At 36.7% G+C, this 23,158-nt stretch overlaps 1 protein-coding gene across 1 annotated transcript in view; it reads left to right on the forward strand.

The window, feature by feature from the left end:
* The first annotated feature begins 2,897 nt into the window (after positions 1 to 2,897).
* LOC104878568 (protein CLMP1-like) overlaps positions 2,898 to 23,158 on the forward strand; it is a 98,035-nt gene continuing 77,774 nt past the window's right edge. Inside the window, exons 1-2 of the mRNA XM_059734535.1 lie at positions 2,898 to 2,974; positions 7,503 to 9,926. Of these exons, the coding sequence (XP_059590518.1) occupies positions 2,898 to 2,974; positions 7,503 to 8,178 (753 nt within the window). The 3' untranslated portion in view covers positions 8,179 to 9,926. The remainder of the gene's footprint in view (positions 2,975 to 7,502; positions 9,927 to 23,158) is intronic.

Raw genomic sequence — 23,158 nt, forward strand, 5'->3', positions numbered from 1 at the left:
CATTTACTGGTATTATTTCGATGTTTCTTTTTTATTATCATTAATTACACTATATTAGTGTAGACCCCACTTTGGACTAGGATGATCTGGTTTTTTTTTTTTTCATTTGGAGGAGTGGGGGACGACGTCCACAAGTGTTTGGAGCTACATGGGATGTGTGGCAAAGACATGACCACCTTGCCACGGTGGTGGTTGAGAGATAGACTTTTTTTGCTGAACAGGGAGCAGTAGCACTGGTGAAGGCTTGCAAGAGAAGGAAAGACTGCAGGTGAGGGAGGAAGAGAAAGAAAGTTATTTTATAGAGGAGCTGAGGGGATTTTTTTTTAGATTGAGGGGTTTGAGTGAGAGTTGAGAAAATGTGTGGAATAGAAAGAGTGAATCAGTAGAGAGACTATTTCAGCTTTAGTGAGGGCCATTTTAGACAAAGTTAGAGAAAAAAAAGAGGCGCTTGGAGCAACAAAGATGAGAAGAGAAAGAGAGTAGCAAGAGAGAAGAAGTAGAGAAGTAGCTCGCCATTCTTTTTCTTGTCTAGGTATGATTACAACATATTTTACATTTTCCCATTTCAAACTGTTCTTTCTTGCTTCTTGCTGATTCTAGGTTCATCTAGATGCTTGAATGTGGACATCAGATATTGTGCATATTTGTAAAATCTAAGACCTATTTTTATGCATTTATGTCTGATTCTAGTCTGTTTTTTTAGCTCTGTTTATGAATAACTTGTGGATTTCTCTATTAACGAACAACTTGAATAGGGATCCATCACTGAATCTGATTATTAAAGATCATGTTCTTGCTTCCTTTTGATTCCACCTATATCTAGCCCATTGCCACTTATGAAACAGAGATAGGTTTAACCTTTTTTTTTTTCGTTTGTACATGCTATGTTTCTATTTTTACTTTCTTCTCTATTTTTGTTTTGGCGTTCTTGGGAGTGTTGAGTATCTCATTTGGGATGACCATCTTGTTTGGAGTGCTTTTGAGAGAGCCCCATGCAAACCACTTTGCATATAGTTGGAAATTTCAGGATGCCTGTAAAACTATGTGAACCACTACAATGGAGATAGATTTGGAAGGTGGAAAAGATGATGGCCATTAGTGTTGGGTCAATTCAATAGATTCAATTGCGGAAGGCATCTGTAATGCACCATGGTCTTCGAATTCAACATCACTCAGCTCCACTAGCACATGCCTTCTACTCCTATCTTCGTTGGGCTCCACTCATCAAATAAGAGGGTCATGAGGTTCTATTCATGGCCGATGTCATCGATGACTATAGTCTTCTAAGTCAACCTGAGTGGGTATACTTGAAGGAGCTTTATGTTGCTATAAAACCCTGTGAGCTTGCCCTAGTTGTTGTTGATTCAACTCCACTTTAGTCAAACCCAAACCATGGAAACCACGATTGACAGATGACTTAGAGGATTTAATAGTGATTAGGCTCCAAAAAGAAGGTTTAGTGGCATAATAGTTGGAGATGCTGGCTCTCAACAACTTAACTGGAACCCCAAAGTTGATTGCCCTACTGGTTTGCACATGCAATTAGTTCGATGCCTTACAGTTTATACAGAAGTGTGGTCCAAACTTGCGGATATTAATCATAGGATCAAGTGGAACTTAGAAGTTATAAAGTGGGAATTTGTCAAGCTTACAAACCAACTTGAATCCTGTAATATGGAATTAAAGAGTCCAAAATCAAATAGGAAAGGAAGGAACTAAGCCTAGAGGATTGCCTATGGGACAGAGTTGAGATGCATAACCACTTACTGTCACTTAGGGTAAAATCCAAGCTTCCCAACAATTTAATCAGTGAGCATTCTTTGATCATGCATGAAGATCAAGGTAGTGACAATTATTGAAACTCATATGGTGCTGGTAGGCGTTATCGATCATGTGAAAACACCTCGGGGCCTTCGTTCCCTGAACACAACTTCCGAAGATCGACTTATGGGTTTGGTTTTGTTCTCTGGAAGTCATCTGAGTTGCGGGCACATATCCTTTTACTGGAGCTAGTGTTAATGTCATGTTCATGCTTATTAAGATATTTGGTTTGGAAGCAGTCAAATCACAAGCAATGGTAGTAGCAATTTTCTTAAAGTTTCTTTCAACAAGCAAGTTTGTACTTGACCTCCTTCATCGGATCGTCTTCAAGTTGATGGAGCATAAATGGCTTGCTATGCATGCATCACATGCGGACTTCAATATAGGGATGAAATCCATAAAGCATCCGGTGGGAAGAGAGTTTTTACTTCAGGATGTATCATGACTTGAAGACTCACCCTCATATAGCCTTCCAACCCGATAGTCATGAACAGAGTGAACTGCTTCAGGAAGATTGCATGTGGTTCGCGTTACAGTTGAAGCAGGCCATGTGGAGAATTTGAGACAAGCACTTACCCAACACCTTTATGATGGTAGACTTGCCTATTCTGTGGGAAGTGAGCCTAAATTAGAAGAAATAGTGAAGTCGATCCTCCATCAAAGTCTCAAATCTCTGTCCACCCTTGAACTCCATGCGCATGTGATCATCATGCATGAACACGTGGCCAATTCATTTCCAATTTTCTAGCTTGCCGCCAAGCTCTCTCTACATTCGAGTGACCGTCCACTTCTTATTTGCCCACCACCTTCAACTTATTCCCTTCTTCATATTCACCGATTTCTCATCTTAAACATTCATATCCCCATCTATCATACCCACTACTAGCAGTTAATCCCACACAAACCCTTCATACCTGTTTTTCATACCCACCAAACCCACTTCTCTTACTACCTTCTCCATTCATTCCACCACCAAACCCACTTCTCTCACTATCTCCTCCACTCATTCCACCATTCGCTCCCCATAAACTTCTTTCCCATGTTCATGCAACCCACATGCATGACCACTTCAGCGCATGCATGGCTCCTTTGGATACCTCATTTTGCAAGCCTACAACTACATGAAGGTTTCCGTCAATGGCAAGAAAGACTTGTATGTTAAGAATGTGCAGAGAACTATTATGGAATGTGTTCCGAGCAGCTCTACTATAGTTTACATGCAGTGCATTGCTTCTTTTCACTGCTCATACACGTGGCATATGTCATTGTTGGTTTTGACATGGAACAAGCCATATTTGAATCCTATTCATGTAGTGGTATATCATTGGCTATCATTGGAGTCGACATCTCTCATAAATTGAGCAAGCTAGAAGCTTTGCTTCTACTCTCAAGTTTCAAGTAGAGGATGCCATTGAAATGGAAGACTTTAAAGAAGCTTGCATATGCACTAGAATGACTCATAATCTTCAATCCTTTGGTGTGTAGCCACTTCGACCTCCTATAGTCGATGACCCAATGCAATGGCTTCAATAGTGGACATGAGCATTCAGAACAACATAGAGAAAAAGAAATTGAGTTATTTTTCACAGGGAACTGGTAATATCATTGATGACAACTACTGGCAAGGTGACTACCATTGGCAAAAGAACCAAGTGCCAGGCTCAAGATCATTCACACCAAGAAAGTTGGTGCTTAATGCTTTCTTTTCAATCCGCTCCAGTAGGTTGGGAATCGAATCAACAAAGCAATAGAAACCTCGTACACGCAAGGGTGAAGTTTTGAATTAAGACTGAGGAAAAGCAATTTTTGAATTAGTAGAAGAGGGGAAGCTAAACTAATCTTTCCTTTCGGTTGTCGGCTACATGCATGAAATGGTCGGGTCTTTTGTGACATTATTCCAATGGAGGTCAGACTCTATTCTACTATAAGAAAATGAAATTCTTATGGCTGTGAGGGATCAAATCCTGTCATTCGTTAGTAAACTTGATGAGGTTGAAAGCTTTGTGGTACATCTTGCTTTTTGGATGCTACATGCTCATGCAATGGACGAGTCTTTTTTGAAATTATCTGAACCAAAGCTGAAAAAGAAAAGAAATGATCAAATGGTGTCACTTATTAGGTCAGAAAATGAGGTTACTAGAGTTGCAGGAGATATGGAGAGAATTAGGGCATTCTGCCAGATTTGGGTGAGTGAGTTAAGGGTAATGCTCCATGAGACAAAGGATTGTGTTAATGATTTCATGATTAAGGTGTATGGGTAAACTGGGCGGGATCAGAAACAATCGATTGTAGAATTCGGAAGTGAACTTGAGAATTTTAACTCATCACCAACAAAGCAATCACAATTGCACGCTAACTGTCTCTCCATTAAGGCCCCACAAATGCATGGCCACCCTCCGGTGTACCACCCTGAAGTACATGTGCCTGTCATCCTCTTAATTCTTCAGCTTTTGATGTCAAAATCAAATCTTTCGAAACTCCAATTTTCAAAACTCCAATCTTTAAATTTAATTATCAAAACTCCAATTTTGAAATAATTTTCAAAACTCCAATTTTCAAAATTCCAATTTTTAAATTTAATTTTTGAAAAACTCCAATTTTCAAGTAATCTTTAATTTTTGAATAATTTTCAAATTTAATTTTCAAAATTCCAAAATTTCAAATTTAATTGTCAAAACTTCAATTTTCAAATAATTTTCGAAACTCCAAATTTTCAAAATATTTTTCATGCTACTTCGGTTTTTTTTTTCAAATAATTTTAAGTCCTCAATTTTCGTCCTTCATTAGGGTTTTAGGTTACCAAAAATCTCAATTTTAATAAGCTTGCTACCATTCTCATTCTGGCATGCACTTGTACAAATTTTCTTTGATTTTCAAATAATTTTATGTTTCTCTTGATTTTAATTAACCATGAATACGATTTTCATAATTCTAAAATAATCGAATTTATGGGATTAATTCATGCAAATTAAATTGGGCTTTGGTGGGGCCCAACATCCATGATGTTTTTCTTTAAAAATGATTTGAGTGAAGTGCATAATTACCATTGATGATTTCTCGCTTTGTTTTGTGACACCTGCGATATGTTTTATATTATTTATTGTGCACTAATCCCATTTCATGATAGCGCATTTGCTACTAAGGTACGATCTCACTCCTACTTTGCTTATTTTCATGCATGATTCGTTTTATTATTTGATCATTTCACTGATATCTATTGATTTCCTTATCAATTGTCTTACGTGCCTTATCTTATTTAGTAGAGACTCATTTTTAGGGACTTAGAGAGGTGCTACGGTCTTTTACCGTACCTTCCTAATAGGTAACTTGATCCTCGAACCCGACTTTGGTTTTTCATAGATTTGTTTTTCCTTCAGGAGTCACACTTAGGATTTTTCTTTCTTATTTTTTTTCCCTTAAAAAAATAATAAAACAAAAATAAGTGGCGACTCCAAGTCTTTTCTAAAAATCATATTTTTCAATAAATAAAAAGCAAGTTTACCATCGAGTGAGAACACATCATGCAAAATGCGGGATCCACAATTAGCATTTGATTTTTGATTACAATGTTTAGTGTCTATATCATCATTATTTTTATTTTGTATTAGTTATTTATTTTTGTCTATTTTTTAATATTTATTTATTTATTTGTTAGAAAATTGTATGAGGTTGAATTTATTTTAGTTCCAAAATTTGCATGAATTGATATTCAAATTTCCTTATAATTGGGTTTGAATTATTTTATTTTAATTGGGTTGTGGTATTTAAATTTTAAATTGTGTACCTTGGTTAGTTTCATTTTAATTGGGCTTGGGTTATTTTATTTTAATTGGGTTGTGGGTATTTAGTTTTAAGTTGTGAGCTTAGAATTTTATTTTTTTTAATTGGGCTTTATTAAGTTGTGGGCCCATGGGGTTTCTTGGAGAGGAAGTCTTGAAAACTATATTTAAAGGGCATAGAAACCCTAGGCAAGGAGGAAGACAACCTTAGAGAGAAGAGGTGTTGCTACTTTTTTTTTTTTTTTTTTTTTGAGTTCTCTTATTTTTCTTGAGGATTATTTCTTTCTTTATTGTATATCGTTGGTGAGAGGGAGTTTTTCCTTACTATGTTTCTATTTTGGGGTCCTCCGTTTATATATATATATATTGTATTCGTATCTTGGAGTTGTCTTTGGAGGTTTGGATAGTCAGAATTGATTTAGCACCATATTCAAGTAAGTTATTTCTTCCTCATCTCTTTATTTGTATTATGATTTTGTTCTTTTTAGGATTTCTTAAATTTATCTTGTTTTATATCTATTATATTTGTGATCATTTTGGTATTTGAATATTTTATCCATTTCTTTTATTCAGTTCTCTACCTATTTAGGTTATATGTTCATTATACTCTACATTTTGTATGTATAGACATTTGTCTAAGTTTTTCTGCTCATTTATGTATTTGTCATTTTTATTGATTATTTTGTTGATATTTTTTGGCATGTGTTATTATAAGTATTGTATTTTGTTTCAAGTTCTCTATATTAATATAATTTTTGTCCTAAATTTTTTATAATTCTGTTTATGTTAATCAGTGTTCATATTCCTTACACTCGTGAGTTCTACCAAAGAGGGGTATATTTGTAGACCCCCATTTGGGGCTCACTTTCTGCAGCTAATTTTTGTGAAAGGTTGACACCTAGGGGAATATTAAAAAAAAGTGAGAGTCTAGAGGAGGTTTCTATTGGGGAGTAGCAGGCCAGCTGCAGGTTGGCAGAGGTGGTGCTTTTCGGGGGGGGGGGGAGAGGTTTTTTTTTTTTTTTGGGCTGCCGTTTAGGAAGAGATGGGGGGATTCTTTGATATTTTGGAGGAGGAAAGAGGAGCTTGAGGGGGGAGTTTTGCAGAGGAGTTTTCTGGAGGGTGTTCTGGACGCTGAGAAAACGAGGAACCAGAGAGTGATATTTTTCTGGGGGATTCTTTCTTGGAGGGAGTTGCAGGTTGGTTCCTTGAGGAGAAAACCAGAGGTGTCCGGAAAGAGTTTGAGTGGAAAGCAAGCTGTATTATCTTCGCTTGAGGACTCAGGTATGACCATTATGAGCATTTTCACTTTGTATTTCTTGATTTTCCTCTCTTCACATCATTGATCTTAAGCATGGTTTGATGGGTTTTGTTATTATGTTCATTCTACTCTGTTCTTTCTCTGGTTTCTTTGTTTTCTCTCTCAAATGACTGGGATATGGTTTACTTTCTTTGAGCTTGATGTTTGATTAAATACATAAAAGCTTACTGCTCGTCCCACCAGTTGGCATTTCGTTCATCACTCATGAAACAACGTTTTGCCTGATAACTTCTTGAGTTCTTGCTCTATTTTATCTGTTTCATTCCCCATACTTTTGTGCTCACATGTGTTGAATTGTGAAAATGCCTTGGACTGTGTATCACCCTCTGAGAAAGCTTTGGCTGCTCCTAATCTGGAAGATGATTGTCACTCAAACTAATTTGGACTGAAAATAAGGGTTTGGTTGGCATGGTCATTGGTTTTCATATGAGCCCGGTTTCTGGATTTGAGTAGATAATGTTGCTTTGCTCATGGAGTTGCTTGTCGCTCTGCTCAGAAATAATGACTGCCATAGCAGGGCATTAATGCCATCTTTCAACTGTTGATGATTCTGGATACATATTCGAGCCTCAACAAAGGTAAAGTTGTTGCCTACCCATCAGATATGAGATACTGTCACTTCGAGAACAGGGTTTGGATGTTCAGCTGAGAGTGTTAACAGAGAAGAGGCCTCCTGAGAGTGAGGGGCTTGAGGGAGAGGATAACGGCTCTCACTCTTCACTAGGTGATTCAGTGCTGGACACTGCAGGTACAGAGTTTGAAAAAACAGAGAAGGAAGCTCCAAAGGAGAAAGCTGGAGCTTCGGAGGACCCTGAGTCCAAGGAAGTGGAGATGGATGATTGGCTCTTTGGGTTTACGCAACTGTTCAGAACCCATGTTGGTATTGACCTAGATGCTCGCATTGACCTACATGAGCTTGGGATGGAGCTCTGTTCTGAAGCTCTTGAGGAGACAGTGACAAGCGAAGAGGCTCAACGCCTGTTTGACAAGGATGCTCCAAAATTCCAGGAGGTAGCTGCATTGGCTTTCTTCAATTGGGGGAATGTTCATATGTGTACAGCAAGGAAACGCATTCCTTTGGATGAATCTGCTACAAAAGATGTAATGGCAACCCAACTTCAAGTGGCTTATGACTGGGTCAGAGAAAAATATTCTATAGCCAAAGAGAAGTATGAGGAGGCCTTTTTTATCAAGCCTGACTTTTATGAGGGGTTGCTGGCCTTGGGGCAACAGCAATTTGAAATGGCAAAACTTCATTAGTCATTTGCTTTGGCTAAGAAATTAGACCTCTCAGGTTGGGATGTTACAGAAACGATTAAGCTTTTTGATAGTGCTGAGGAGAAGGTGAAAGCTAAGACTGAGGTACAAAGTCCATCTTTCCAAGGGTACAGTTTTGCAGAAGAGGGGAAAGTACTTGAAGATGGGGTATTCAAATGGTCACTAATTGAATTAGAAACTAGGCTAAATACTTTCATGAAGCTGGTTGCTTCAGAGGGGCAGTATGCGTAGTCTATTGAGATATTTGGAAGAGGAGGTCCTGCACCAGGATTTGGACTTGGTTCCCCATGGTGGAGGACGTGGGAGATACTTGGCTAAAGAACCTGATGAATTTGTGAGATTGTTACAGCCATGAGTGGATGACGTCTTCCTCATCTTTGCATGGCTATACATGGCCTTCACAAAACCCATGCACGTCACCATACCTCACATCATCCGTTTTCATTCCATCACTTAATACCCACAAAGTCCTTTGCTATCATTATTCAACCTTCTCATACCCATCTCCTGCACCACTCATCCTTCACATTCATCTACCCACTTCTCTCTCTAAACCTCCATGCCTTTGTTCCAATGCAAGCTCTATTCTGTCATCAATCTCTGAAACCCAAGAAATCTGTAAATCATCCTTGGTAGCATACACTACCCTCTTGGCTGCTTCGACCCTTCACGCATGCACCCACTTTCCAATATCCATCAAACCCACCTATCCATCACAACCAATGCCACAGCTGGCCCCATCACCAAACCAACTTCCCTTATCACCTTCCGTTACCCGTTTTGCCACTCTTTCATCACCTATTGGTTTTCTATCTTCTCACGTACATGGAGCTTTGCACTTTCCTCTGCTAATAGTGCAATATATGACACACTTTGTCGGCGCCTTGTTGGCATATGCAATGCTGTTATTATGTCTCTGAATTATCGGCGAGCATCTGAAAACCCATACCCTTGTGCCTATGATGATGGCTGGGCTGCTCTTAAGTGGCTTAACTCTAAGCCATGGCTTAGAAGTGAAGATGGACTGTCTCCTCGTCTCAATTTGTCCTCCAGTTCCTTTCACCCATCTGAAGTTCTCTAGTCCATATGAAACAACCATCAATGAACAGATCAGCGTGGAATGCAACGTCTGCAATGCCTACCCTACTCGGTATGCCTATTATGTGGAGATAATATTGCTCTCGAGGCTTTTACTGAATTTTGCAAGGAATCTAGTACAAAGGAAAGAGAGCAATGCTGAGAAATTGATGAAATACCAGAATATACACGCAGGAAAAGTGAAGTTACGGGTCGTAATGAGGCTACTGTCAGGACTTGATAATGATGAAAAAGAGGATGCATTGCATGTAGTTTTACATGTAAAATACCTGTTAGCGTGCTGAAATTTTCTACAATGAGCCAATCAGAGACCTGTTTGCCACTTTACCAACCTGGTGTCTTGATCCAGGTTTATGAGGGTGGGAGAACAAGAACCAGGGACAATAACTTGTTGGGCAAATTCGAACTCTCTGGCATTCCTCCTGCTCTCAGGGGTGTCCCTCAAATCACTGTTTGCTTTGACATTGATGCCAATGGCATCTTGAATGTCTCTGGCAGAGGACAAGACCACCGGCCAAAAGAACAAGATCACTATTACCAATGACAAGGGAAGGTTGTCCAAGGAAGAGATTGAGAATATGGTCCAGGAGGCTGAGAAGTACAAGTCTGAAGACGAGTAGCACAAAAAGAAGGTTGAGGCTAAGAACGCTTTGGAGAACTACGCCTACAACGTGAGGAACACTGTCAAAGATGAGAAAATCAGTACCAAGTTTCCTCCAGCAGACAAGAAGAAAATTGAAGATGCTGTTGAGCACGCCATTCAATGGTTGGACGGTAACCAGCTTGCAGAAGCAGATGAGTTTGAGGACAAGATGAAGGAGCTGGAGAGCATCTGCAATCCCATTGTCGCAAAGATGTATTGGGGTGCTGGTGGCCTTGAAGCCGGCGTCGGTGCCTTGGACGACGATGGCCCTTCTGTTGATGGCAGTGGTGCAGGACCTAAGATTGAAGAGGAGGATTGGTTGAGGAGTTGGAAGCAGCACGACAAAGGCTGGTTCATGAAGTAAATAAACCACCTAGAGGGAAAAGAACAAAGAATGGTGTCGTTCCTCCTTTAGCAACTAGAGCTACTCTTTCAGCGTGGCCGTCAAGTGGTGTTGGTGTTTTTGGGCGCACAAATAGTTCCACATCCCAAGGTGCTACTCCATTTCAGTCACATGATCATGGTGCTACTTCAGTTGCTCCTGGTATTGGTGTCAATGAAAGGTCTACAGAAGAGTTCAAAGTTGTTGTTAGGAGGGAAAATGGCATGCCTAATCCATCATCTAACAATGTTATGGTTGTTGAAGAGGTCGATATGGTTACTGATTCCGTTGCTTCAGCAGCAGTCAGCAATGATACTGGTGAAAGGATGAGGGAAGAGCATACCGTTCCTGTTTGCAGGGACAATGCTGTGTCTAACCTGTCCTCTAATGCTGTTTCAGATGCTGCTGAGGTCCATATGGTTGCTGTTCCCATAACTGGGGAAAATGATGTACCTAACACATCCCATAATGTTGTTTCTGATGTGGAGGAGATTCCTATGGTTGATGAGGTTGACCACCCACTGATACTAACTCGAGAGTAAATATGTGGTTACAAGGGACCTGCCTATGTGGGGATATCTGTTCAAATCCACAGCTCCAGAAGCAAATAGTAAGTTCGCAAGTATTTGCCCGAGCAAGAATTGGGTGACTGTACAATTATCTCAGATTGCAATAGAGAAGTTCCTAGCGCAGCTTATGGCGTCAAAAATGAACAAACGATTGAAGGAAGGTACATACAAGGGGAAGGAATTCAACGCCATCTGCCACTTCTTTGGTGGATTCTTGATAAATATACTGCAATTAAAAAAAATAATATTTAAAATACCATAGTTTGGAAAATAATTCCAATTCTACGGCACTTTTGAACAGGTAGGATAACACGTAGGATAGATATGAAAACCCATTCCCCCCTTTCCATTTCCCTTCCCGTTTTTCTTCTCTTCCCTTCTCGTTTTTCTTCTCTGCATCAAAACTCCTCTACCCGAAAACCCACTATCCCGCACGCTGATCATGAGGTGGAGATCCTTGCTTCAACACCAATAGGAAGGAAGTGAAGTGCAGATCTGAGAAACCATTGTCCCCGGTGTTTTCTGTAAGTTTTGTGGTTATATTTGGTGGTGTGGTTGTGTTTGGTCACCGAGAAAGTGTGGGAAAGTTGTAAAAAAAATAAAGTTTTTGTTTTTTTTTACAATGAAGCTGAGTAGACTAAAAATAATGGAGAAAGTTTTAATTTTTTTTGTGGTTTGGCTTGTTGTGATTCTGTTTGGTTGCCAAGAAAGTGTGGGAAAGTTGAAAAAAAAAAATTTCCCAATATTTCCTACCAGTTCAGCCCGCGCACAGGGTATCTGTCCAATTTTTTTTTATTAAAAAACATAAGCTATTTGGTAATCTGATCATGATTCGAGGAGAAAGGTGATCATGATTTGAGGGGAAAGGTTGTGTTTTTCAACGTGGCTCAAAAATCGTGGATTTAGGGTTTGTGAAATTTAAATCCAATGGCACAAAAGCAAAGAGACCCCTGGACAAATCCAGAAAGCACGGAGCAAAAAAAAAAAAACATTTTTTTGTTTGTTTTTTTAGGGGGTTTTGCATGGACTTTCCCGGAAAGCAAATGGGGGATGGATTTTCTTGGGAATCAAACGGGGATTGCACAGACTTGGGAATCAAACGGGGGTTGCAACAAAATAAAAAAATAATAACCTGATTAGATTAGTACCTACAATAATTGAAATTGAAAATTTATTTTTTTAGGGGGTTTTCCATGGATTTTCCCGGAAAGCAAATGGGGGATGGATTTTCTTGGGAATCAAACGGGGATTGCACAAACTTGGGAATCAAACAGGGGTTGCAACAAAATAAAAAAATAATAACCTGATTAGATTAGTACCTACAATAATTGAAATTGAAAATTTGTTTTTTTAGGAGGTTTTCCATGGATTTTCCCGGAAAGCAAATGGGGGATGGATTTTCTTGGGAATCAAACGGGGATTGCACAAACTTGGGAATCAAACGAGGGTTGCAACAAAATAAAAAAATAATAACCTGATTAGATTAGTACCTACAATAATTGAAATTGAAATTCAAATTTAAATTCAAGGAGACACTTTCAGTATAAACCAATTTTTTAAAAATTATGAAAGGTGTCCGAATATAATTCCATTTTTTTGTAATTATGGAAGGTGTCTCTTCAAGAGACACCTTCAGCATAAATTCAAAATTTTCCACTGTTTGAATGGAAATTGTGGAAAGTGTCTTTTGAACAAACACTTTCAGTATAAACCCAATATTTTTAAAATTGTGGAAGGTATCAAGAGACACATTTCACAATTCCCAAAAAATGGAATTATATTGAAGGTGTCTCTTCAAGAGACACCTTCTATTATTTTAAAAAAATTGGTTTATACTGAAAGTGTCTCTTGAAGAGACACTTTCCACAATTTTCATACATTAAAGAGGGACATCTTTAGCTTTAAAATCATTTCCACAAATAAAATACATATTGGATTTTGTGGAATTGTGTAAAGTGTCTTTCCAAGAGACACATTTAGTATAAATCTAATTTTTTGGAATTCTAGAAGGTGTCTCTTAAAGAGACACCTTTGGTATAAATTAAAATTTTTAGGAATTGTAGAAGGTGTCTCTTCAAGAGACATCTTTAGCTTTAAAATCAAATTTATAAGACATTCAAATTTTTGAGGAAAGTGTCTTTTCAAGAGACACCTTTAATGAATATTAGATTTTTTGCCACGTGGAAAGTGTCTCTACAAGAGACACCTTTAATACATATTGGATTTTTTGCCACGTGGAAAGTGTTTTTTCAAGAGACACCTTTAATATAAATCAAATTTTCTGAAATTGTAGAAGGTGTCTCTTCAAGAGACACCTTTAGCTTAAATTCAATTCTTTCATGATTTTGAAAATTGTGGAAGGTGTCTCTTCAAAAGACACCTTCCACGTGGCCAAAACTGCCGTAAATCTATCAATATTTTCAAAACTACCATTTTTTAATTATAATTTTTTAAAATTGCCGCAAAAGTTAAAAAAGCCCCTTCTTTGGTTATCAGACTTTGGGATATTTGTTGAAGGATGGAGCCCACATCAGAACCCTAATAATTCATCTTCAGCTTTTACTAATCTGTCAACAGTTGTTCCTAATTTGGATGGGGATAGGTTCGATTTTTCTTCATCGTAAATGTTGAGGTATGACCCTTCAGTGAGTAAGCACGGTATCCCTCCAGAATGAGCCCATCATTGCTGCATGGAGTGCATGGTCACCTGTGTCCTTATTTTTATTTATTTATTCTTCATCTTTGATTTTAATAGTTTCTTAAACTCTAGTTTGTAAATGATTTTTTTAAATTTCGAATTTTCAAATAATTTCATCATTCTAATTTTTCATCCTTGGACATCATTTTTTTAGGTTCCAAAATCTCATTTTCAATAAAATAGTTTGTCATTGTCTCTTCAGTCTTTTTTTTTTCCCACATTTTCCTCATTTTTAAAACGTTTTAAAATAAGTGTGAGTTTATTTTCGTAATTCCAAGTGATAGAATTTATGAAATTGATTCACCCAGAACTAAATTAGGTTTTAGTGGGAGCCAACATCAAATAAATTTTCTTTAAAATAAGAATGAATTTGAATGAAACATCATGTGTGCTATTGGTGGTTATTCCTCTTGTTTGGTGATATGAATGACATATTTTGTGTTCATTACCATGCACTAATCCCTTCTATGATAATGTGTTGCCGTTTGCTGATCATGTACACATCTTTTCTCACTCTGACCATCATCCATATATGTTTTGACTTTCAACATGTGATCATCTCAGTATTCATTGATTTTTTTATTGACTACCATGTCAGCTTTATTTTATGAGTAGAGACTCGACTTTAGGGACTTAAAGGGGTGCTACGATTTTTACCGTACCTTCCCGATGAGTAACTTGACTCCCGAGCCTGATCCGGTTTTTCACAAACCACCTTTTCCAAACTAAGGAGTCATACTTAGATTTTTCTTTCTTATTTTGTTTGCCCTTTTAAAAATAAAACAAAAATAAGTGGCGACTCCGAACCATTTTCTTAACAAATAAAATAATTTTTTTTGAAATAAAAATCGAGCTCGCTATTGAGTGGAAAACACATGAGCCAAAATGCAGAGTCCACAGTTTCATAATTTCTAAAATCTTTTGCCTAAAAGGCAAGAAAACAAACTTCAACACAAATGCAATTGTAAATTGGTTCCTATACACATTAACATATTGATGGCTTTCCTTATTCATGTTTTTAGTTTGTAAGAAAGTTGTTAGCTAACAAGATGAAAGATATTGCAAAGATCATCCTGAACTTGGTATTGTGTTCTTGGCAAAACTGATGATTCAAATGGGGAAAAATGTTAGACATTTTGTACAACGGAATGTTCAAAAGGAGGTATTTGCAAAAAATTATGCAAGGTCCTATTTATCATTGTTATTATTGATGATGCATATACTCTATCTTTAAATAATATCAACAATGCCTCTATAATATCAATAAAATTTATTATTGATATGCACGATAATATTTTTAACCTTTCATAATAATTTGTAAAATTTTCAAACATATTTGATGATCCATATCATTATGCAAAATATTTTTCCAACGAAGATATAAAAAAACTTATCAAAAAAAATGTAATATCTAATTTTGTTAGCAAATATAGAAACTAAAGCTTCTACCCTCACTACATAGTTAAGGAGTTTATTTTATATGAATTTGAATTTTTTCCTCTATCTAATATAAGATATAACAAATACTATCAAACTCAAAATGTAAATATAAATGAAAAATTATTTAGTTTAGAATAAGTCTCAATAAGGAGTTTTGGTTCTAATTTCAATTTAAAACTAGGGTTTTTATTTTTTATTTTTAAAAATCATCTTTTTAAAATATAATTTTAAATTAATTTTTTAAAATAAAATAGTTTGGTATAAACAACAATTTTAAAAACTTATATTTTATTTGCTAAAATTCGGACAATGCACCTTAAAATCTTTCTTCACTAAAGAATATATTTATTATTCTATTTTAAAAGTATGTGTTATTGTAAAAATAATAATTTTAAGCAAAGAAATATCGAAAGTTTTGGGCGAAATTTCCCGATATTTCCTCCCAGTCCAACCACGCACAAGATACAAAATCTGTCCAATTCTTTTTTTAAAAAAGAAATAAGATGCTATGTGCTAATCTGATCATGATTTGCAGGTCATGATTTGCAGGCAAAGGTTGTGTTCTTCAGCCTAGCTCAAAAACCGGGGATAATAATAATAATAATAATAATAATAATAATAATAATAATAATAATAATAATAATAATAATAATAATAATAATAATAATAATAATAATAATAATAATAATAATAATAATAATAATAATAATAATAATAATAATAATAATAATAATAATAATAATAATAATAATAATAATAATAATAATAATAATAATAATAATAATAATAATAATAATAATAATAATAATAATAATAATAATAATAATAATAATAATAATAATAATAATAATAATATTGAGAGTGGTAGAAGAAGATTTTCTCGGAAATCAAATAGGGGTTGCAAATAATAATAATAATAATAATAACAACATGATTAGATTAGTACCTGCAATGATTGAGAGTGGCAGAGGAAGATTTTCTCGGATATCAAACGAGGATGAATTTTCCCGGAAATCAAATGGGGGATGGATTTTCATGGGAATCAAATGGGGGTTCCAATAATAATAATAATAATAATAATAACACGATTAGATTAGTACCTGCGAGGATTGAGAGTGGCAGAGGAAGATTTTCTCGGAAATCAAATGAGCATGGATTTTCCCAGAAATCAAACGAGGATGAATTTTCCCGGAAATCAAATGGGGGATGGATTTTCATGGGAATCAAATGGGGGTTGCAAATAATAATAATAATAACATGATTAGATTAGTACCTGCGAGGATTGAGAGTGGCAGAGGAAGATTTTCTCGGAAATCAAACGAGGATGAATTTTCCCGGAAATCAAATGGGGGATGGATTTTCATGGGAATCAAATGGGGGTTGCAAAAATAATCATAATAATAATAATAATAATAATAATAATAACATGCTTAGATTAGTACCTGCGAGGATTGAGAGTGGCAGAGGAAGATTTTCTCGGAAATCAAACGAGGATGAATTTTCCCGGAAATCAAGGGGGCCCTCACGACTTTAAAACACGTCTACTTGGTTAAGAGGAGCCTCTACATATATAGCGTTAGGAACTTCCTCCCCTATCCAATGTGGGACATCACAAATACCCCCCCATGCAGACACAACGTCCTCGTTGTGTCCCATGGGATTGCGGGGCCAAACAGGCAAACACCCCTTACAAGACCAAACAAACCCCCACACTGGGGTCAGGGATCGGCTCTGATACCATTTGTAATGACCCGCTCCCAACCGTGTAGATATCATCCTCTATGAACCCAAATGGACTCTCACCAACCATGTAGATATTGTTCGCTTTGACCCCAAGGGGGCCTTCACGGCTTTAAAACACATCTACTTGGTTAAGAGGAGCCTTTACATATATAGCACTAGGAACATTCCCCCCTATCCGATGTGGGACATCACAAACACCCCCCATGCACACACAACGTTCTCGTTGTGTCCCATGGGATTACGGGGTCAAACCGACAAACACCCCTTACGAGGCCAAACAAACCCCCACACTGGGGTCGGGGATCGGCTTTGATACCATTTGTAATGACCCGCTCCCAACCGTGTAGATATTGTTCGCTTTGGACCCAAGGGGGCCCTCACGACTTTAAAACACGTCTACTTGGTTAAAAAGAGCCTCTACATATATAGCGTCAGGAACTTCCTCCCCTATCCGATGTGGGATATCACAAAAGATATATTTGGTTTAGTAATAGTAACATACTGCAATGCTCCTACTATACTTCGGTAGAGAGATGGATCAGGTAGTGGTTCACCATCAGAGAAGGAAAGTGGTTTTCCTAATGCACCAGGTGTGAGTGTAGCCTTGCCTTCGATCATGGCTGTTCTTGTTAACAAGTTATGAATGTATTTTTTTTTACTGAGGTGCAGATAGGTGGAGCTCTATTGGACTTCAATTCCGAGAAAATAGATGATAGGACCAATGTCTTGGAGAGCAAAAACTGAGCTAAAATGAGAGATGAAGGAACGAAGTTGATCAACAGAGCTCCCAGTGACCAGTATGTCATCAATATAGATAAGTTTAATGAGCATATCTATTGTTGTGTGACAAAAAAAGAGTGAATTACCTGCGCGAGAGCACTGAAATTCCCAAGTAAGTAAAGTATTTCTAAGCTTGTGGAACCAAGCTCTAGGAGCTTGTTTGAGTCCATAAATTGCTTTGTGGAGGCAACAAACATGTTTGGGATGCTGTGGATGTATATATCTGGGTGGTTGATGCATAAAGACCTGCTCTTGAAGTTCACCATTTAGAAATGCGTTCTAAATGTCTAATTGTCAAATGATCCATTGAGAGCTAAGGGCAATGGTGAGTACAATACTTATAGTGGATGGTTTTACTGCTGGACTAAATGTCTCAAAGTAGTCTATACCTGGAGTTTGATTGTATCCTTTGGCAACAAGTCTTGCTTTGCAACGGTCTATGTTGCCATCAGGTTTATGCTTTAATTTGAATACCCATTTGCATCCAATGATGTTGGCATGAGGTGGAGGTGGAACTAGTGTCCACGTATTATTTTTCAATAGAGCATGGTATTTTGTATCCATGGCTGATTTACAGTCGGCATCCTTGATAGCTTGTTGGTAGGTATGAGGTTCAGTAACAGATGGGGAAAAAAAATCTTTGGTTTGATAACACCGACTTTGGATGGAGTAGTCATAGGGTGAGTGTTCTGCACAGGCACTAGAGCTGAGGATTCTTGGTTGGATGATTCAGCAAAAGGTACTTGAATTATATAAGGAATGGATGAAGTAGAGGAGGTTGGAGATGAAGAAGGTATGGAATCTGTGCTGAGTGAGGAATTAGGAGATAAATGGGGAAGATAATTTGAATTATCAAAAATAGAGGGAAATGCTGGTGTTTCAGGTTAAGGTGACATAAGAGTGTTTGGTTATGTTGAAGCTGTAGAAAATGGGAATGCGAGTTCATCAAAGACAATATGTCTAGTGATATATACTTGACCGGAATTAGGGTGGAGACAAAGATGTCCTTTATGCAACCTACTGTAGCCAATGAAAACACATTGAGTGGAGCGGGGAATTAGTTTGTTGGAATTGTAAGGTCGAAGATGAGGATAACATAGGCACCCAAAAACCTTAAAGGAATGGTAGTCTGGGGACCTTTGAAAAAGAGTTTGAAAATGTGAACTTTGAGCAATCTGAAACGCATAGGACCAGAACTTAAGGGGCATTGAAGCAGTGGTTAACAAAGTTAAACCGGTTTCGACTATGTCTAAGTTTGCACTCAACTCGTCCATTTTGCTATGGAGTATAAGGACAAGAAAGTCTTTGTTGGATGCCATGTTGAGCAAGAAATGCAATAAGGGCTTTGAACTTCCCTTCATTGTCAGATTGCAAGTGCTTTATGGGTAAATTAAACTGTTTTTCAACCAAGGCTTTAAATTGGATGAAAATAGGAAGGACTTGATCTTTAGTATGTACCTCATAAATCCAAGAGTATCTGGAGAAGTCATCAAGAAGGAGTAGAAAGTATTTGACACCAATTGTAGAGGAGATTGGTGTTGGTCCCCATAGGTTCGCATGGATTAACTCAAGAGGTGTTGAAGCTTTAGAAGAGGCAGGTGAAAATGGCAGTTTATGACTTTTGGACAGTTGGCAAGCACAACAAACACTAGTTGTTTTATTAACTGAAAAAGGGATATTACAATTAGAAAGAATTAGTTTTAGAATAGGTGTTGCTGGATGACCAAGCCTTTGGTGCCATAAGGAGACGTTACTTGACTTCTGAGCTGTGAAAGTTGAAGGAGCAGCTGCAGGAGATGTGGATGATAGATTAGTTTGGTGAGCTGGGAATTTGCAGAGGTCGTGTTCAATGTTGCCTTAGAGTAAGGTCTTCTTGGTAAGTTGATCGTTGACATAGAAGAAGTTGGGATGAAATTTAAAATATGAGTGATTGCCTTGGCAAAATTTGGAGACACTTATGAGATTTGTGGTCAGGTGAGGAACATAAAAGACTGACTGTAAATAAAAGGATTGGTGAGGGGTGTGAAGTGTCTTGGAGCCAACATGAGAGATTGATAATTTCTTATCATTTCCAACTACAACCTTGTCTCCAACTTGATAGGGATAGGTGTTTTGTAGATTGTCTTCATTGTGAGAAAGGTGGTGAGTGGCACCAGTATCCAAGAACCAGGCTTCTTGAAAATCCGCAGTAGGAGAAGCCATCAAAGCTTGTTTGTTGTTGTTATTGACATGCGGTTTTGAAGGGACATTTTCTGGTCCTTTGAAATCGATGTCAAACCGATAATTGCACGAGGTAACTATGTGACCATATTTTCAACACAATTGGCATTGTGGTCGTTGAGTATTAGAGTTGGGATGATGACTTTATCCACGCCCTCCTAATTTGCCTCGTCCTTGAGTTTGATAAGGATTAGGATAGGTGTTGAGGTAGATGGTGGTCTTCCATGAGCGTTTCAACGTGGCTAAGTAGGCCATGACTGGGTGGCAAGGTGAGCTAAGATGAGTTCTTTTTTAGGTATAGTGTTTTGAACGTGAAGACGTTGTTCATGGGTGAGCAAAATACTATGAACCGATTGCAATGGGAGATCATATTCTCGAGCGGTGATTGACGCAACTATGGGATTGTACTCAACCCCCAAGCCACTAAGAAACTGCAACTCTTGGTCTCTTTCGGAGATAGGTTCTCCAATCGCAGCCAGGTTATCAGTAATCATCTTTAACTTGAGAATGTACTCCATCATTGACAATGACCTTTTTTGGGTTGTCTGAAACTCAAACCGGAGTTGCATTATCCTTTCTCTTGATGATGCAGAGAAGATTTTCTCTAAGGCGGACCATGCCGCATGAGAAGTTTGGTGGCCGATTATCTAGCTCATTATTTCTGGTGTGAGTGAGGAATAGAGCCAACTGAGTATCATCCTATCATACCTTCTCCAGTGTATGAATTCTGGATTGATGTCCCCGGAACTTGTCTCCTTCGATGGACAAGGTTTCAGACCTTCAACATGATCTTTGAAACCATTTGCAAACACAATATTCTCCATTTGTGTTCGCCAGAGTATGTAATTAGTCCTATCTAATTTGATTAGTAGGGAATGATTTAATACCTGATGAAGAACATTTGTTGTTGCAGAGGCTGTAGGTGTTACACCAATTTGCTGGTTGGAAGAATGAATGGAAGTTGCCATATTTTGTAGGAAAGACTGAGAAAGAAAAGAGGAATTGATTATCTTTAATTTCTTGATGCAGACGGAAATTGCAAGCTAAACCTCTGCTCTGATACCATGAGAGAAATCTTGATGGAGCATTTTGAAAGAGAAAATCCGCATTACTTTCTGTTATTGATCTTTTAGGTTTATTTACAGATAAAGTTGCTAGTAGTTCCTAACATCTCATGGTAACAATTTATTCTACTAACTTTTCAGTTTGAGACTTCTCAACCATCTAATTAACCATCTTGGAGCTTAACTAGTGCATATATGTTGTTATGTTTCTTGATGGTTATCATGTGATTCTTTTCTCTACCTACTATTTATTTATTTCTTTAAATTAGTAAAGATTATGATTTTATGGTATAAATATATTTTTCAATTTAATATTCATATTAGTTGACATTTAACTATCATACTAATAATTTTGAATTTTCGTGTAATGCACAAGCATTATGTGTCTCTAACCAATAATTTAATATTTATTTAAAATAAATTAAAGTTTATGTGATTTTTTAAATATTATAATTTGTTATTAAAATATTTTAATATTACCATTGATTTTACCAAAGAAAAAAAAATATGATTATGGTATTTATTTAAAAATACCACTATAGAAATATTCTATGAAAAGTTAAAACCAAAAATTAATGGGTGTATTTAGTAAGTAAATGAGTTTGTAATATACTCAATCACAATTATTTTCTTTTCCCATAATTATAAAACCCTTTGGTTGCTATATAAAAATTTCTTATTCTGATTCTCCATGCAAGAATATCATCTTAACATCCATTTGCTCAAGTTCAAGATGCCACAATGACACCTAAGCAAGTAATACTCAAATGGAGGTGTGCTTTACCACAAGTGAGAAAATTTCATTGAAATCCACTCATTCTCTTTGTGTATAACCTTTGGCAACTAATCTTGCCTTAAATATTTCAGGTTCTACATCAGGGATTCCCAATTTCTTCTTAAACACCTACTAACATCCTACTACATTACAACTTTTAGACTTATCAACAAGCTATCAGGTTCCACTTTTGAGTAGTGATTCCAATTCCTCTTACATAACAATCATCCACTTCGGAGAATCTTTGCAAGAAATGGCTTCCAAATAATTTGTAAATCCTACATAGTTCAATTATTCCTCTATGCTTAAGCTACCATATCATTATAAACAAATCTCTGAGGTCTTATTGATCTCCTTGCTCTATCCCTGCTCAATTGATAATTTTCCAATGGAATGTCATGTTGTTGTGGTTCTATTTCAAACTCAGGTTCATCAATTTTATCTTTTAACTCCACCTAAAACTCCACCTTACCCTTGACTTCTCCATTTTCTTTGTTAATGGAAGCTTCTTTGTCATCCTTTAGAAATTGACTCATCATTGAAACATAATAACTTTTTTCTATTGGGATTTTGTTTCTCTTGGATCTTCAGTAACAAGCCGAAGATGTGATTCAAAATGTGGTCCACATTCATTCAATCAATTTAGGAACAAGGATTAATGTTCAGAACCATGTTCGCATCACTACCCCATGTTTTGTGCATGCTCGAAGCAAATTCTGTGATGGAAAGAGTATTTAAAAGGGCATAACACTAATGGGTTGGGCACCCTAAGCCCTCAATCTCTTTTAGTCTCAAAAACACCATCTAAGAAGAGGTTGAAAAAAGTTTAGAAGCACCTAAAACCCAAAAAATAAAGTCATTGTTTTTAACCCATGAGTGTGTGAGAATGACAATGGTGGAAAATACGTTTTCGATCTGTTTTGAATTCCACTTATGATCTAATTGCTATTTAAGGATTGTTATGAGCATGTTTAAATAATTTATGTCTCACAATTGGTATTAGAGCCTTGTATGCCTCTGCCTTATTCATTTTTACAATTTGTGTTTTTTAATAAAAAAAAAATATAGTGAATTTTGGTATTTTGGAGTTTATGGTTCTTTGAAGTTTTTAATGAAAAATATGGTTATAAATCATTAGGAAATGAAATTTATAATATTTTTGTGATTCAAATTGTCAATCTAGTGTCTGGAATATACGAAAACCATCAGGTTTCATTTCAGGTCTCAAATGGGTCAAATAGACCCGGTTGAAGGTAGAAAATGACTGCATGGAGCATGTCGTTTTGATTGTAAAGAAGGAAGAAATAAGTAAAAAGAAATAAGAAAAAAAGGCAGTCTAGTTGGTCTCAACCTTACCTTTCCTCAACTGTTGCCCAAGTTCGACTTCTTCCAACAACAATCTTAAATTTTTTGTTTAATGGAATTTCATAAAATTTAGTGTTTTAAGATCTTTTAATTTATGGATTTCTTTATGGATATTTTATGTGCTAAATTGTTTATTTTTTTTATTTTTATGTATATTTTTTATGGTTTGTTATGCATACAACATT

Source organism: Vitis vinifera, chromosome 18, assembly GCF_030704535.1.
Source record: "Vitis vinifera cultivar Pinot Noir 40024 chromosome 18, ASM3070453v1".
NCBI classification, from domain to species: Eukaryota; Viridiplantae; Streptophyta; class Magnoliopsida; order Vitales; family Vitaceae; genus Vitis; species Vitis vinifera.